This window comes from Pungitius pungitius, chromosome 4 (assembly GCF_949316345.1).
Source record: "Pungitius pungitius chromosome 4, fPunPun2.1, whole genome shotgun sequence".
Classification (NCBI taxonomy): domain Eukaryota; kingdom Metazoa; phylum Chordata; class Actinopteri; order Perciformes; family Gasterosteidae; genus Pungitius; species Pungitius pungitius.
This window is the reverse complement of record NC_084903.1, coordinates 16,337,128-16,355,647: the sequence shown is the minus strand read 5'-3', so window position 1 is coordinate 16,355,647 and position 18,520 is coordinate 16,337,128. Positions and strand designations below refer to the sequence as shown.

The 18,520-nt window shown below is 40.2% G+C and overlaps 1 protein-coding gene across 2 annotated transcripts in view; it reads right to left on the bottom strand.

Annotated features, from left to right (window-relative positions):
* Positions 1 to 18,520, bottom strand: part of smyd3 (SET and MYND domain containing 3) — a 48,793-nt gene that overhangs the window by 8,650 nt on the left and 21,623 nt on the right. For both annotated transcript variants that reach the window (XM_062561806.1, XM_037482876.2), the window contains exons 6-10: positions 6,486 to 6,553; positions 2,833 to 2,935; positions 2,165 to 2,275; positions 305 to 392; positions 31 to 205 (exon numbers count right to left, since the gene is read on the bottom strand). In XM_062561806.1, the coding sequence (XP_062417790.1) occupies positions 31 to 205; positions 305 to 392; positions 2,165 to 2,275; positions 2,833 to 2,935; positions 6,486 to 6,553 (545 nt within the window). The remainder of the gene's footprint in view (positions 1 to 30; positions 206 to 304; positions 393 to 2,164; positions 2,276 to 2,832; positions 2,936 to 6,485; positions 6,554 to 18,520) is intronic.

Here is an 18,520-nt window from a genome sequence, read left to right as displayed (position 1 = left end):
AAACACACACACTTGTATATACCGACTCACCTGTATACGGGAAGTGTTTTCTCTCCATAGCCCACAGCCTCCTCCCAGTGTCCCAAGTGAATGCAAGCATCTGCAGCCATGTCGGTGATTCTCAGTTTATACAGATTCTCATCGGACACGTCGCAACCAACAGTCGTTAAGAGATGACTACAGCCCTCCAGTAACGCTCGCCAATCTAGAGGGTGATTTAAGGAAAAGCAACAACTCTACTGGAAAAACCTACTGTATTCATAGAAATAAATTGGCGGTAGTGGATGTTGAAGGTAAAGGATACCCGACTCTGCTTTCAGTCCCTCCAGTCTGGGTAAAGCCTCCTTCAGAGGGTACCATGTTGATTTGTGCCCCGACAACATGAGTTTGTCCTGGGAAAGACGTTTTTTTTTACATATTACCATTTAAATAAACACGCTCATATACATACATGACTTACATGCAGGATCTCTCTCACACACACACACAGTCATAAAGTTAGCAGCAATTCTGTGAAGTATCCTTGATTTCAAGAAAAAGTAAGAAAAAAAGGTAAAGATAAATTAAGTGATGCACAAAGTTCGACCCCAGCGAGTCGGAGTCGATTTGTCGAGGAGAAAACTCGATTTAAAAACTATGGCTTCATCTGGTAGGGATGAAGAGGTTTACATGCCCCAAGAAAGGAACTTCAAACGAATAAAATATTTTTATTCACGCCCCTTTTGCTGCAAGGAAAAACAACACCCAATTTCCTGTGTTTGATGTCAACCACCATTTGTGGCCATGACTACTTTAGGTCCCAACCCAGCCATCATCATCATCTGAAGATTAAAGAGAAAGAGGATGAACAACAAAAAATGTGCTTGCGTGTTGCAGAACAAAAGGTGGACTGAATAGATTCAATGAATCAACAAAGTGCGCTTTCTTACCTTATCTCACGCGCACACACACACACGCGCGCACACACACACACACTTTCTGAGTGCTGCTGTGTTGTGGTAGAGTACGAGCAAAGTGTCATGTATGGAAAACACAAGCCAGAGTAAGAAGTGATGGTAGTAAAAAAAGAGAAGGTGAAAGAGAAATGAAAACGCATGGAGCATCACACTGAGATACTGAAAAAGAGAGATTGAGCAAATTAAGATGGACGGAAAAGAAAACTACCTCTGAAAGACCACATTATGTTTCTCATTTTTCAGTAGGTGGTTGGTCAGACAGAGACAGAGAGAAAGGGACAGAGAGATGAAGTGTGAAGAGGTGAAGCGTGAACAGAGAGGAAGAGGAGAAGTGAAGAGGAGAAGTGAAAAGGAGAAGTGAAAAGGAGGAGAGGACAGGGAAGGTTACACTGAAACACGTTATGCACAGATACACAGCCAACAGTGTGTGTGTCTCTGTGTGGTTTATCTGTCATGTGGGGACAGGAATGTGATTACACTGTTTTAGTGTGAGGATCCACATTCGTTTTGGTGAGAAAATGCAAGTCCCCATAACACAAACCATTACATTTTAGGGCGGCGTCTGAAACACACAAAACACCATTTTTGTTTTTGTGTGTGTGTGTCTGTGTATCTGGGAGAAGGAATGCCTGAGTTTGGATTGAAACATCCAATTTTACGATGTTAAACTATTCAAGTAAAAGGAGGTACGGTTTGGATTATTGAAGAACTAGATGTACAAACTAGATGTACATTAGTGTGCGCCAATAAGTGTGTTTTTTTAGAATTGCCTCAAAGCCAAAAACGGCTGCTTCAACTTGAGAACAAGGAATCCCAACATTGATCCAGGGATAATCAGTTGAGATAAAGGGAGTAAACCCTCTTCTATATATACACATTGAGTCCTTTGAACCTCTCTATAAGAGCTATCAATGGAGGTTATACTATTCTGACATACTATTGAAACACGGAAATCTAATGCGTTTTTTTTTCTTTTTTTTTTTCTATTCAGACATTCCTAGACTTACCTCTACAACAGTAAGAAGATTGGGAAGCATTATGGGATGCTTTGATGAGAAACTGCCTTACTAATATGAATGAATGAATAATACCCCTATTATCATTTACATATTGGCATAGTTTGTGTTTGAAAATAAAAGACAATTATGTAAAAATGTGAAACCCTGTAACGTCAATAAATGAAACCATGTTAATTGCGTTCAAGTTACTTTGTCTTGGGAGTCACAATGCTGGCAGCGGCACGTGAAATGGTATTGGTCCTCCAGCTGTCTCCGACGCTCTTCTGTAGGCGACAACGTCTCAATGTAACTTATAGTCAGCTGAAAAAGAGAGAAAGGGAGAGTTCAGTTTGCCATTTTGCTGGACTGTAGATCATAGTTAAATGCAGAAGGACAAATCATTCCAAAACTAAATTGTGCAGATTGCTTTTGGAGGAAAAGGAGATATTGATGGAGTAAAGTGTGCATGAATATATCTTCCAGATGGCATGGACGCATCTCATTACATGATCGTAGGGTTGGTGAAGAATGGAAAGCCGAGACGTATCGTTCGAACTGGCTTAAAGTGCTAATTCATTGGCTAAAATGTTGAGGATTACTCTAGTAACATTCATTTTACTGTTCATCCATCATTATGTATTATAACTTCTACAAGCAGATTTACAGAATAACCACAGATTTTATGTCCATTTAAAATAAATTAGGTTTCAGATAATGTATCCTTTAGCCTTAGGCATTCGTCCCTCCATCAATAACAGCAGCAAATAAAACCATTGAAAACATTATCACTCACGAAGAACATGAACATAAAAGCAGAGGCAAGGTCACAGTCGATTAAATCATATTCATATTCCATGTTGTTAATTTTCATGCAGTACCTCCTCTTCAGGGTTGATATCCCGAACAGCCCTGAGCTGCAGTTTCGTTCCCACAAACACCATCACACAGTTTGGCCCACAGTCATGGTTCAGCAGAGATAAACTGGGAGGGAGCGGACAAGATGATGAGGCCAATGGGATGAAAAAGAGGGAATTGCATCGGATATTAAATTCTTAACTTACAAACCCTTCCTAGCAAACAAAGGAACAAAGAGAGAGTTCATTTTAAAAGGTTGAGAAAGACAACTACGGCCCCATCCTGCTGAGCCCCTAACTGCCAGGTGTCCAGCTGTTTAGTAGTATCTCAAAGCATCAAGGCCCACGTTAAATGAAATGCTAATTTGTTCCATCACATTCTGAGTGACACATCTCCCCCAAGATCACCATCCGTCTATCAGCCAGTTCAGTGTGACAGATGCAGGATATATGTATATGTCTTCCATATCCTATCCGTATCCAAGGTCCTGTAAGAGGGCTAAATATCCTCTGGCAGCTTCTCATAATAGGAAGCCTGCACATAAATAACGACTGAGTTGCTCAAATGAAGCCCAGACTCAAAGTTAGACACTCATGGAGCCACATATTCAAAGATAATTCCCCGCACAGTGTGACAAAATGAGTACTCTGCTTCTGTCATAACAAACATCACTCCTCATTCCTTTCAGTGGCTCCATCGGTCTTAGACACATATACAAAAAATAAATCAGGAAATGATGGGTACTCTACTTCTGTCACAACAAAGACTCATTCCCTAATTTTCAAATTAGATACAGCCAATCTTCCTACTCACACGCACATCACCTGACAGTTTCAGCATCATAAGACTATGATGAAAACTATATGTTGTTTTTATTTGTACTGAGTCCAAGCGGATTCTCCACAGCGGCTTGTAATGAGTTGTAATGATGCCTTTTCATGAATCTTATTTACATTGAAATGTCTTAATCGTGAACCGGGATGAATTATTATGGATGAAGCTACCCAACGGTATAGAAAGAAACTTTTGTTCCTCCATTACCAGCTGAAGTCAAAAAGTATGATCTTAAACAAACTTATACCTTAATACCTACTTTTGTACTTGAATAATAATTTGAATACAGGATATAACATGTAACAAGAGTACTTTACACTGTAGCACTGCTTTTACTTAATGAGGGATTGGACTACTTCTTCCCCCACTTCATGTCAACATTAGATCATAGAAATGTTTAAAAAGGCTTTTAGAAAAACTGGTGATGGGTTTCCCAAATAATAACGACAGTCTGTCCTTGATGGGCTTCTTTCCATGCTGACAGCGTCATTTCTGTGAATATTGAAGAATATTTATCTTTCTTTTTAAATTTGTATTTGAAAATCTGTCACTGCGTACGTGGAAGAAATACTAGACACTCCATTAGTGCTGTTCTCGTAAATAAATTCATAAAAGAAAACAATGGATGCACGAGACAAGGAATGTCTGTGTGTGTGTGTGTGTGTGTGTGTGTGTGTATGAGCGTGTGTGTGCGTGTGTTTAACGGTACACCCCTGGCTTTGAGTGGAGAAGTATTGTGTTGAATATCAACTGAAATCAAGTCCTCCAAAGGATGCTATTATCTGATGGAGAGCAGCTAATCAGCATGCTAATTAGATTATTTAACTAAAGCACATCGAACATTAACAATATCTGCTCCCACTAACAGAAACTGCTGCTGAATGCAGGAGGATGGAGAGACAAATATCAAAGAAACAGATCAGTGACTATATGTAATAAAAGGAAGGCTTATATACTCCTTTCTCCTTGTTACGGTTTCCTGCCTCTTTATTATTTTTGTGGTTAAATATTTTACGACATTAAATGGCATTAACACTAAGAAATACATTTAGGGAAAAGCCTTCACATGATACTTAGAAATGTTATAACAAATTGACGACCAACTGTGTGCAATTAACAACAGATATTCTGTGCACAACAGTGAGAGTAACAACAGCCAAGGTAGGCACTATATCAGCTGTACATTTATTATTTTTAGATATGCAAAATGTTGAATCATGTTTATTCTATGTCATTGTAGCCCAAAATAACTGACAAAAGGTCTCCAAAACACTTTAACTGAGTACTGTGTAGCCCTTATGAAGAGGACGACAACACTGTACGGATATTACAAAATATGATTGAATTATTATTCATCAAATTGCCCTGCATCATTTTAGAATTGATCGCTCCAGCTTGACTCCAATCCAAGTTAATTCAAGCAACGTTACAAAGATCTGATGACACCCCTCTTTCAAGTTAGAAATTTGAATGAGGAAATTTAAATATGCTGTATTAATAGTTTTAATATTTATAGTTGATAGAATTTTATTTTTGGAAAAAGAATTAAAGTAAACTCGTTTTTCTTCCACTGCCAAAAGCAACATTCAACAAGTTAGAGAGAGATGGTGAAAAGTAAAGCTAGACCACGGTTGCCTCAGGCATTGAACATTGAACATGTTACATCACATAATTGCACCAAATTCTACATGCCGCTCCCTTGGTCCCTCGAAAAAACACTACAGAATGTGAAGTACATTGCAATGAGCAGATCACGGGACAACGCGAGGAACCCCCAGAGACACACAGACTGGGGTTCACAGTGAGATATTGTCAGCTCATCTCTTCTTCCTGATGTCATTTCAGTCATTTCAATCTCTGGGAGGTTTTGCCTGTGGCTGCACTTGGGTAAGAGTTACTCTGAATTGATGTGCAACTCTTATTAGTCTTACTGCAAATCCATTTCATCGTTATGAAGAACTGGGATTTCACATCAAATTTCCAATAGGCCAATTAGCAGAGAGAAAGGTGAGCTCGGAGAAGGCAAAAAAGGAACCAAATGAGGGAAATAAGTAGTTGTTGACGTACAGTAGGGAGAGCGAGGTGAACAGAGAAAACCCAGACGTTGCTAAGCAACCCAAAACATGAACAGGCGGGGGACCGTCCTGTGAACTCATCCATCATTTATGGATGAGCTACGGAAATAATCGCAGACACACACCGACACGCGGGTTGGCTGAGCCTCACTAACAGTCACCGTGACCATCTGACGTTTCAACACCGACCCGATAAACCAGCTGAGGCACCTGGAGTGTGTGTGTAGCTCTAACAACATGTGCAACGACAGGCTAAAGCCCACTCTATCCACCCGGGACCCCATACAGGGATTACACTGCATACCGCCCAGCTCTCTGTTTGAATTGGAGCGTGTGCGTGCGTGTGTGTGAGTGTGTGTGTGAGTGTTTCACTTCAGACTGGAATCCCAACAGATCAGTTGGAGTCAAACCTTGTTTCTCTCTGCGCCCCCCCCCCCCGTCTCCCTCCGAATTGATTCATAACATTCTGTCAGCATTCATTTTCAAGTTTTCGGCCTGACAACAAAACCAAATTACTTCCATTCCTTCCTTCTTCAAAGAACTGTCATGAAAATAGCGAAGGGAAGGAGAGGGGGCGCAGGGCCTTGGAATGGAAGCTAGTGGGTAAAAGATGGGCGGGACTGGTACTCAATGGCTACATTTAAATTTAAGTGTGGCTCTTTTAGTGTAAAAGTAAGATAAAGAAAGGCAACAATGATTAAGAACTAGATGCTTTAGAGGTGTATGCTTCACACGTTGCCCTGTGTGTGTGTGTGTGTGTGTGTTACCTAGGATACAGCCCAACTCCAATCTCTTGCAGCTCTCCGTCACTGATAGTGAAACAATTACATGTGACCTAAAGGAGAGGAAGAAAAAAAAAAGAGGAGACTGTAGAGAGATGATTTGTCAAATTGCCACAGGGAACCAAAAAACACCTTTCATCATATGCTCTGAACATTTCTTCATATCTTTGGCACCTGCAAAACCCCACTGGCACTGCAACAGATACATGACATTCAAGTTTCTGCTTTGAGATGAGAGGGATTGAATGTATAAATTACTACCTGGTTAAGTTAGAGCCAGGGGAATTCGTTCTTAGAGAGGATAATAAAAAACATATGTATTATTTTTTATCAAATGTGTAAACATAATATTGTATCGTGTCAGATGGTTTTAAATAATTCCAAATATTTGTAAAATCTGTGTTTCCGTTCAGGGCCTGTGGAAATAAGAAAGTGAAAACATTTGAAAGTAAATGTTTAAAAACCACACCGTCGAGACAGACGAAAGAAGGAAACACAGTTCCTATGGAGTAGAGCTGATAAAAGTAATTCACCACTTTCATCTTGATCAATGTTAGAGACACATGAGACTAGGCTGCATATCAAATTAAAACCAAGTGTTGTACACTAAAGATAGTGACTGTTTGGATTAAGTAGTTGTGGACACAATGTAAAGTCAATGGTAACCTGCATGACTGTAACACGGTATATGTGTAGCATTATCAAATTAACTTCATATACTTATTAGCACTTCATTTTGGGACATAGAGTTTTCAAATATAAGAATCTAAATCCTTACAAACCGTCTAATTCACAAACCTAAACAAAAAATCCAAATCAAATTAACAGTGGGTAAATAAATCAAAATACTGAATATGCTTTAACACGTATGTGTAAGAACCTCCCACAATGTACCTGGGTGGTCTGCATGATTTAAAAGACACATTTCAGGATTAATTAAAGTGTTCCAGCTTCCAGGAGACAAAGGACAGATTTCCAGTGAGGGAGAAAGATGGTGTGTTTCTTTCACATGTTTGAATAACAAAATGCTTAAAGAAGTGGTTTAAGCAAAGAGACACAGAGTGATGATGAAAGGGAAAAGCAATAATCATAAAGTTAGGGAACAAAGAAGTGAAAGATAATAAGAATAAAGGTTTTTGATGTTTCCGTTACTGAGCCAGCGCTGGTAAACAAGTGCTGGTGGTCGTGTGCCTGTCTGCATGGGGTCAAAGCAAGTAGATAAATAAATTTGACTCCAGTGACATCAGCCGTCAAGCTGCCACATAAAGAGGCAGACACAGGTATGCAGAGAGGGAGCGTGAGGTTTAAAGAGAGCCAGAGACAGATGTTCCCCGTCCTGCCAAAATCCAAGAACTCAGCAAGAAGGATTTCAATATGCCGTTGTAATCAACACCATAAGTCGGGCCTCAAGGGAAATTAGGCTTTTTACTCAACTTATTATTCATTATTTAGCCGGCAGGAGGAAACATGATTAAATAGAAAAATACTGAAAGAAAGACATTTTTCTTTCTTCATCCAGTTATTCACAATCATCATCATCATCATCATCTGTGCCATTGAGCAGGCGTTGAAGTTGGACAGAAAGACTTTTATATTATGGCAAAATGTTATCTATGAATTACACCAAATTAAGATATAAAAAGCAATATAAAAGTCTACTACAGCCGTGACTGAAGCTTAAAGTGTATCTTTTTTGTTTTCACCCCTACATACACCAATCTGCTGTCAAGAAGTATTTGAGACCCTCGTCGTCCTCGACTCATTAGGGAGAGTCGGCTTATGTCTCTGACAGCGGGGATGAAGGGACGGTCGTGCACAGAGGACAGAGAGGATGGTTTTTAGAAGACGGGGGATGAAGTGCAGAGGAAATTTAAACAGAGGCAGTGCGCTCAGCTGGGCGTAGATCGCTCACTCTCTCACACACACACACACACACACACACACACACACACACACACACACACACACACACACACACACACACACACACACACACACACACACACACACACACACACACACACACACACACACACACACAGATGAGAATCATCTGAGTAAAACATCCACATCTGAATGTCATTCCTAAATGTTTCTTCTATTTGTCCCGTACAGCTTCCTCTTGTCCCTCTCTTCCTGTTTTCTCTGTCTGCCTCTCTCTGTCTGAATCAAACTCGAATCAAAATATTTCATAGATGAAGGACAGATCGCATCAACAGACTTAAATCTGTAGCAGCTGGTGTCACCACATTGAATAATGTACCTAGGAATTGTCAACAGACCCATTAAACTGGTCGTTAATCTCATCAACCACTGCTCTACTCTTTGTTGACAACTGGTGTCACATTCAGCTAAACTGAACTGTGACAAACACTGGGTCAATCGGACTCCGTTCCCTACAGAGCTTTTCAGAAATGACTGTTGTTAGTGGTAAAAATAGTGGTTTTTAAATGTCATCCATAGCTGAGGTTAGGAGGCTCATTTAGCATTGCTGCTGTAAAATTGACTTATACTACCTTTAACCCCTACATTTCTTTGTACAGGGCCATTTAACAAGAAATAAACAGATTTGTCAATTAATTGATCCAGAGAAAATACATGCCTCATGCAATCCATTGCAATATATTTTATTAAAGGATACATCAAGCATGATATCTGTAAGACATCTGGTTCCAGATTCTCAAATGTGAAAACATACAGGTTTTTCTATTCTTTTATGAATATAATTTGGAATGTAGTTTTAAAATGACCCCTATCAGATGTGGTACCAGGTGTGGTACCACCATAACATAGCAAAGGTTATGGTTTTATAAAGACAGATAATTTGAGGGTGAAAATATTAAAGTGATGCAGCATTTTTTAAGAAACATAATGTGTGGTCAGGTAAAACCTTTTTTAAACAATTATTTTCAAAAGGGAGAACGTCCCGTTATCCAGCATATCAATCTTTTTTCTAAATTGAATCAATATTATGTTTCCTCTAAGCTCTCTGGTTGCGAGGGCTTATCATTTGAGGAGCATTTTACCTCTATATCTGGGCGAACACGTCATCCATCAGTTACCATGGTGACAACTGTTTTCTAACTGATGAGAGATGTTAGGAGTCTCCCACAGTTGACCTGTTTATTTATAACCTCCCCATTAATAAAGAGAGCCCTCCACCGCTCTGTGTGGGTTCAGATGAGCTGGTGAAGGGCCAGTGGGAGAGAAAGCCAGAGCTACAGTGTCTGCAGGGCTACTTTCTATCCATCTTGAGTGAATGAGCGCCAGAAAATAATAAAGCAGATATTCTTAACAGCAGGTTCTTAATGGGGATTACCAGCCTGATATGTTTCAGCTACTGCCATTCCCACTGTGGAGAATCAGGCAATTACTGCATATGAACAGAAGATATTAAGCGTGCATTTTGTCTCGAAGGCTTAAATTGGTGAGAAAAAAAAACATCCATCCATTCATTCGTTCTCCCCATTTATTTTTCTGCCTGTCACACACAATATCTGTGTAGAAATAATGAATGACGGATATAAGGACAAAGACAGACGGATGAATGAAGGCTGAGGTGAGCAGCCTGTAAAAAAAAAATGAATAAATCGGTCCTATGGTGGGGAATAAAAAACTAAATATGAGTTTTAGCACTTTCTTGAAACATTTTGGATGTCAAACTGTCAGTTATGACATTGTCACGGTCTTGGTTAAAAACAAACAAATCAAATATAGGTTATTACAAAGATAACAGTGATAATTAAGCACCACACTTAATTCAATACGTATACCAAATGCAAACTCACATTCATCAAGCGAGCAATTCAAAGGCTATCAGTGACATGTCAGAAACATATCAGGGTGGCACATGGCTAAGCGGAGAGTTGGGGGTTAGGGACGGTGGAGGTTCTGTCATCTCTTATCGTAGGAATTGGATTGGTTTCCTTAGTCTCGTCATGTCAGCTCAAAAAACTTGTGACTGGATGGTTTAGGTCTTTAATGTTGCTGGAATTGGTTCAATTACTGTCAATCTGTAAAACACTACAAAGGCCGTCAGACCTGATCAAAGGCTGCATCTGTGTGTGGCGTGTGTGCACTATTAATGCTTTGATAAAGTATTTATGATCGATGTTCTTTCATCTCTCAGAAGACTGATGGATAAACAGACAGATCTACTGAGGATAAAAAAGGGGAAAAAACACAGCTAAACGTACACACAATATTAATCATTGTTACTAATCTCTCTATTTTTGACTACAATTTAAATATAACATTTAAAAAAACTTCACATGACAGAATTTTGGCTAAAAATGGTTTTGGACTGACATTCATCATCTTTTATTCAGAGTTGTGTCTCTCTCCAGTTTGCTCCACATTTGACGGCAATAAAAACGATTTTTGCAGGTTTAATGATTTGTACCAAGATCTCTGTATTTGTCCCTCATTATTACCCCCACTTTTTCCTCCAAATCTATGTGCATAGGAGTATATATAGATATAAGGCTGAGCACAAACAAGACAACAAAGAAATGTATCAAACTCGAGTCAGCACTGTCTTAAACACACGCTTAGTAATTAAGACGCACACACTAACACTTCATAAAGAGAAAAATGTATCTGTAATGTGACCTTAAATGTCCATAAATGTGGTAAACAGGGTGTCACGACCTGCTGGTGCTGCGCCCCTCGTCGTCAACTGAGAGGAGGCAAAATAAAAGCCTTCAGTGCTAAAGACGTGTTTTTCTGTCACAGAGGTCATGTCCTCGTGATGCGAGCAGTCAGCTAAATGTCCTGAGTGCACCTGCTGCAGCAGAGGCCACCACGCATGTTCACATGTGAGAAAATCCACAACATTATTTCATAAACAATATTAATTGAAGGACGTACTCCAACTAAATCCATGACCAACCCCCCTCTCCTCTCGGGGCCGCTGACAGTGCAGCTCACCTGGTCATCGTCCCAGAACTTCACCTGTGGCTGATAGATCTAGTTTTAATGTCTGTCTTTCTTTCTTCCACTCTGACAATATACAGGAAAGACTCTCTAGATACCCCTGTGTGATTAGGATGGATGTTTATACGCACACACATAATCCCCTTCTACCAAAGGGCTTTATTCTCACACAGGCGCACACACACAAATAATCCCTGAGGTTGTAAAACCATAATCATCTCACACTCCAGGAAGACTGTCGGGTAATAGTTCAAATGCTGCTTCCAATTATCTGTGTGCACTTACGTGTGTGTGTGTGTGTGTGTTCAGGCATGTCAATCTTCATTACATTACAGTCATACCCACAAAAGCTCGTGCACACGTGTGTTCCTGCATTTCGAGTGGACCATGTTGTAATGATGATGGTGTTTTCATGGCACGGATACTGCTTAATCAATACTCATACTCCTAATGACACCATAGCTATTACACCTGTGGTTAGGAGGGAGAGACAGTTCCAGGTTTCTGAGCAAAGGAGCAGATACCCACAACCAGAAAACATCAGCAGGGTTTTTTTCTTTTCTGAAAACAATATTTGGATTTCACCTACAAATGAATAAACAAAAAGACAATTGTCTTTCCTGCCGGGGAACTCCTTCCATACAATGATATCAAATTCTTGTTCACACTATATTAATCCACATTGAAATATATTCTACTGAAAGCCTTACTGAAACATTTGATTCACCACGACTTACTGGCGACGCTTAAGCACAGAGGAATCAAAAGATTATAAAATATTAATTCAAATTAAATATTAATAACTATTGATCTCATGGTTATTTAGTTGCTTGCAACAAACCACTAAATATTACAAACTTTCTTTAAATGTACTAGTTAGTGTGAAAGATTACTTCAATGTAAGCATCAGAAATTGGACTCGGGCTACTTTCTCAAACATATATATCACTCAAACAATATCAATGAGTATTTGTTCAGATTTCTAAAACTGAAGGGATTACCTTTACCTTTTTTCTATATCCTGTGCTATGATTGTGTTTAATATGACTTTTAAATGAATCATATGACAGGTGAAGATACCTGGCCATCTATAATAATCTGTGTGTCTGTATACTTAAATGCCTTCTTTCTAAACTCAAACATTCATCCCTGTGTCCTTCCCAGAATGGAGACAAACTAATGTGTGTCATTAGCATAAACTCGCGCTAAGGGATTTAGCATAATAGTGAGTAGTGTGGATATAGGAACGCTTGTCCAAAAGAAATACATCTAAAAAAATCCAATTTAACCACAAATACAGAACTTTCATTCAATGTAGTTTTACTTCAGCTAAGGGATCTTTTCAAAATATTAAATTCTTTTCAAAAAGAATAACTTAAACAAAAGAAGTGAACAGAAATCCACTGAAACGATCGTCTCTTTTGGAGCGTGTCCTCCTGTTTGTGTCTACAAACACTTGTCTTCACACTGACCTTATACCCTTGTGTTCTTGTGTTTCCCCCTGCGGCGACAATCCATACGTGTCCCTGCACCTCTCCCATGTGAGAGGGAGCATCTACATGCGATCGTGCATGTGGGGAACAGTAGGGTCTTCAGCGTGTGTGTGTGTGTGTGTGTGTGTGTGTGTGTGTGTGTGTGACATGTATTGAGGTATAATTCAATCTGCTTTTGATTTAAAACCCAATGTTTGTTTCTCATAGGGATAAAATAGTGCCTTGGGCTTTATGTGTTTACAGTGTGTGTGTGACCACTATTGTGATAAAGTAGTGTCTGGGCCAATGGAAATTACCCTCATCCATCTCTAACATGGAACATGCATGTGCATTAGCGCGGGTGCGCACACACACACACACACACACACACACACACACACACACACACACACACACACACACACACACACACACACACACACACACACACACACACACACACACACACACACACACACACACACACACACACACTGATGTATCGTGTTCACTGACTGGAGAACAGCACTGAGAGGTTCTGTTGGAGCCTCCAAAGCCTCCAAAACAACATTTACAGCAGAAATGTACAGCCATCCATAGAAACACTGATAAAGCTCATCAAGACAACATTTATCACATGTCACAGGAGCTCTGTTGTTAAACTAGTGCAGACAAAGCTATTGCAAATGCCAAAGCAAAATGTTCGATTAATCAAGACAGAACAATAAATCTATCATGTAAGGATTTCAGTTCTTTGCATATCAAGAACCCCTCTGATCTGCCTCATACTTGGCAGGTGTATAATAATTACTTTTATTATCAATATTTATATACTATCAATATCAGTGCACTATTGATTATTCCCTTAATTAATTACGTTCAAAAGACATTAACTCTTCTTTTAAGTTCAATCTTTGTCCACAGCACCAGATAAATGATTTTCTTTACCACTTAAATTAACCCCAGGCCTGTTTGTTCTATTCTCTATTTTTCAACAAACATTTGGTCTTTATGATTGTGTGGCTATGGAGATAAGCAATAGTTCACTATTCATGTGTGTGTGTGTGTTGTCTATAGAAACACTATTTTATTTACACATGTATTTATTTCCACTTCATTTAACTCAACAAAACAAATATATCAAATAAAACCAACCTCTTACTGATTGTCACAGTGGGATGGGTGGTGCGGGGTGGGGGGGTGAGAACTCTGTCTCACACACACAAAGTTGTTCATTAGTGAAACTTTGTGAATGATATTTTGGTCTATGGAAAAAACCACGAGCCCCAAAGGCAGAGAGGAAAGTCGGGGTAGAGAGAATATTTTAAAAAAAGATGAGGGAGAGAGGGAAAATCTGGATTGATGAGAGAGCAGAGAACATAGTGTGGGACATTATTCATGAAGAGGAGTATTCAACGGCGTTGATAATTGTCTGAACATCGAAGAGCTCTGCTCACACTGTGCCCAGATGTCATCAATCTGCACACAAGTCTAGTCACAGCAACCACATGGTAAAACAATATTATCCTCAACTAACCATACAAAACACTGAACTTGTCATACTTTAAAAGTTTATAAAAGAAAGAATATTCAACCAACTACTACACCATAAAGAAATATAATGTAAATCTTTGCCAAAGCTGGCAAACTTTATCAACTCAAAATACATAACAAACATCACAAATACGGGCTCACTGTGTTAAACATTGGTTTCATGAGTCAATCCCTCTACAAAGACAGCAACAGAAATGGGGGCATTGCTAGAGGGAAAGATGAAGGAGACACACCGAAAGAGAAGATTGAGGGATAGAAGGAATCAGGAAGGGAAATGGAAAAACAAAGAGAAAAATCAACAGATATATGACACACGGGTCTCAGGGTGGAAGTCAACAACAGCAGGTGACTGTCTGGAGGCGAGCTTCTACCAGCAGCTTCAAACAGCATGATGGAAATACACACACACACACACACACACACAGTCATTCCTGCAGGGAGGCGCTGGGTCTGCAGCTTTCAATCGCAGCGGTCAGACAAACAACCCTTCAGTCTCAGCATCACAGATTCCATCCCCCCAGCTTCCATCCTCGTTCGGAAAATAAGGCCATACATCTCACCCTCTGCTGCCTCCCTCATTATAATGAAACTACCTGCCAGTTGGTGGAAGCTCTCCGCCAGAACAAAGCCCTAAAAGTGTTGTTCATATGATTTTAGCGGGGAGAGGGAGGCCTGGACTAGGTATGTGGAAGTCTATTAAGTCCGAAATAATAGTCAATTGATGATTTATTCATAATTATTGCCCCCCGACCACTCAGGCCTAAACAGCAAAGCCATTACATGCAGAGCAAACACTGGAGCAAATGACCACTGGCAGCCCCTCGACCCATTCTTCCCACTGCTTCCATCTGGTCCTGGAGGTCCCGGGAGACGGGCACGCTACGACTTCTACCCGCTCCGCCATAGCATCAAACATCTCAGTGCTGCTGCATTCACATGCAGTCCGAAAGGCTCCAAACCATTTGAGTAGATGAGGGCAGTTATGTTAAATGTATCCGTCTGTCGATAACATACAAATCTATACTGTACTGTTTAATGTGTGATTATGTTTCACAGTGCAGAGTTCCTAGAAAACAACACAGAGGAGCGTGTCGGAGCAACCAGTGTGTGTGTGTGCACGTGTGTGTGTGTGCTTGTGTGTTTGATGTGCAATGTGCTGGAAGACTTTTCTGCTTGATGGAGCTCACAAACACCAGCTGTACACGACTGAGGTAGCAGATCTGGCTAACTCCGTCATCACCAGAGTGTGTGTGTGTAAGTTATCACAACAGAGTTCTCTGTGGTGTCCTTGCAGTGTGCCTCTGGGTGTATGTGTGTGGCAAATAAAGTTTTGGGAGATACAATTGAAAATTATACAACTATAAAAGAAACTACTTCTTACTTACGTCCCGGCCTCTCCCCCTCCTCCTTACTAAATCTACTCATGTTACATTTCTCTCATCTTCCTCCTTCCTCCCTTGTTCTTTACTCTCCACTCCCCATCCCCCTTTGCTCTTCATCAGCTCGTTGGCCATTCCTTCAGAGAGGTGTAGGCCTACAGTAAGTACTATCTGATGGTGTAACCATGGGATGATGAAAGGATGGGGAAGTACAGAAGAGATGAAGGGTGGAGGCGGGTAAAAAAAAAATGATGTGGTGAGCAGAGATTGGGATGTGGAATCACAGATCAAAAACTTCCAATATCTGAAATGTCAGCTAAATGTGGGGGTGGGGTGGAGGTGGGAGGGGGGGACACACCCTGGGGGTGTGGTAGGCGTGTGTGTGGGGGGGGGGGGGAGGGGAGGGGGGCACCGACTGACAGAGATGGGAAGCGTTTCTTTCATACCGGCGATGAGGGAATTCTATTCCGCAGGTTCAAAACCTGTTTTAATGAAGTGACGAGTTAAAGAGATATTTCAATACAACAGGAATGAACCAAGCAGAGACGATTACCAGGGTACTGAGGCATCTTAGCGCTTTCCTTGATTGGCCCAAGCAGGGGTCACTCTGCTTGTTTGCCATTGTGTAACAGCTGAAAGAGGGACGCTGATTTCAGCTCAACAGCGAGGTGGTTTATTCGTAAGCGATTGCTTCTCCTTTCTCTTTAACTATCACCTTCATCCCCTTCTGTCCTCTTCCTCTTGGTCCTGCTCTTCTTTCTCACAGCAGAAATAGTCTGTGTTCCCTCACCTGTGAAACTAGGGGATGCCCTTGAGTCACAATGTCAGTACTGTAAAGTGTGTGTGTGTGTGTGTCCCTGTCCGTCATGTCACTCACACTCTCTCACAGCAATCCGTCGATATCAGTGCGAGTGTCATTATGAGACATTTCTGCTGTGTGTTTCAAAATTGGATTACGGGAATAGCCTGAAGCCAATGACATTTAAAAGACTGATGAATGCACTTCAATATTCACAACAAGCGATTCGATTCAAGGGATGCAAAAATGCTCACACACACACATTGCCTGTAGGGCTGACCATTTATCAACTTACCACCTTCTTTAACGACAGAGGGGACCGGTGCACGAGTGCACATACTTCACATCATCATTATGTACTATAGCAAAGTTATAAAATTAGAAAGAGTTGTCGATATTTGTCACCATATTTTTTTCCTTGAGGTTAATGTTTTCTCTGTGGATGGTAACCTGGCTTTTTAATTTTTAAACATCTTCACAAACACAAACCACCAACTGGAATAATACTCAACCAGTGTGTTATCAGAACAACAGAGGTAATGGTTAGAGAAAATCAAAAATGCAGACAGGCTAGTGGGCCAAACACTAAACCAGTCTGCTCCATCCCAGTACGCCGTATAAAAATCTTTAGGCAGAGGAGAGCTGTATGAAGACTCATTCAGAAGTGATTCTATTAGCAATAAACCTGAAGTTGTGTATTAAAGCATTCCCCTCGACACACACACACACACACACACACACACAGGAGGGGGGGGGGGGGGTGGTAGGAGTCAATTAAAGGAGCTCCCCATTGTAATTACACTAAGTTAGATGCACTGGCCGACTGGGACATGAGTGTTTGTGTTTGTCTTCCCTCCTTCTGTCATCTTCCCCATCTCTTCTACTCTCTTCTACTCCACCTGGGGGTGTTTCCTGGGAGGGACTCATTACATCCTCAAATCCCCCTTTGGTCTCCATAACTGAGAGGGGAAATACAGCCATTGTTCTTTTGCTACGACCCTTTTAAAAGTGCACCAAATGAAGAAAATGAATTAATGAACGTAAAACAGAAGACAAAAATCAGTGTTAGATGTATATCATCAAATTACTGCTGACACCTGCAAGATTCAATCAATACATTATTTTGATCTGAGATATAAGGGCATACTCCAGATCTTGCCCGATACATTCACTCTGCAGCATAGCCATTGCAACGGTTCTCCCTTAATTTATGAATGATTAACAAGAAGCGATTTACGGTTGGTGTATCAGGGATATTGCGGGTAAAAAATATACAATTATGGAGCAGAGGGAATGGCGTACTATTAAGAGAACCAAAACAATTCCCAGATGAATGTTGTAATTTTATTTTAAAAAATCTATTACCCAAGATTAAAGTGGAAAATTTAGAAAAAGAAAATGTAAATATACCATTTTTATCTCAGAAATGTTTTTGTGGTTTTTTTTTACCTACAATGGCTCCGATACAAGCACAAACTGAATTAATGTGTGATGGTTAACAGTCACTGTTCCATCTCCATGGTAACATTGGCTACCAGCCAATGGGAGATGAGCCAAGTAGAGAGGTGTGCGTGTAAGTCTGTGTGCGAGAGAGCACTTGTTTGACCATCATATGGCGAGTTTTGTCTTTTTGTGGAGACAAACACACACACTGCACTGTAGACAAAAACATATGCATATTTAGAGGTTATCATCGTTGCAGCAACATTATACCAACATAGATGCACATGTTGACATACACTAGTTGTATTAATGTTCAATCTTCAAGAAAAGAGAGAAAAATGGTAGTAGCGGCAAATTATGAGTATTCTACTCTCAAGATCTTATTTTTTATTTTACCAAAAAACGTGGGATTACATTCAACTGAATCATATTGAACAA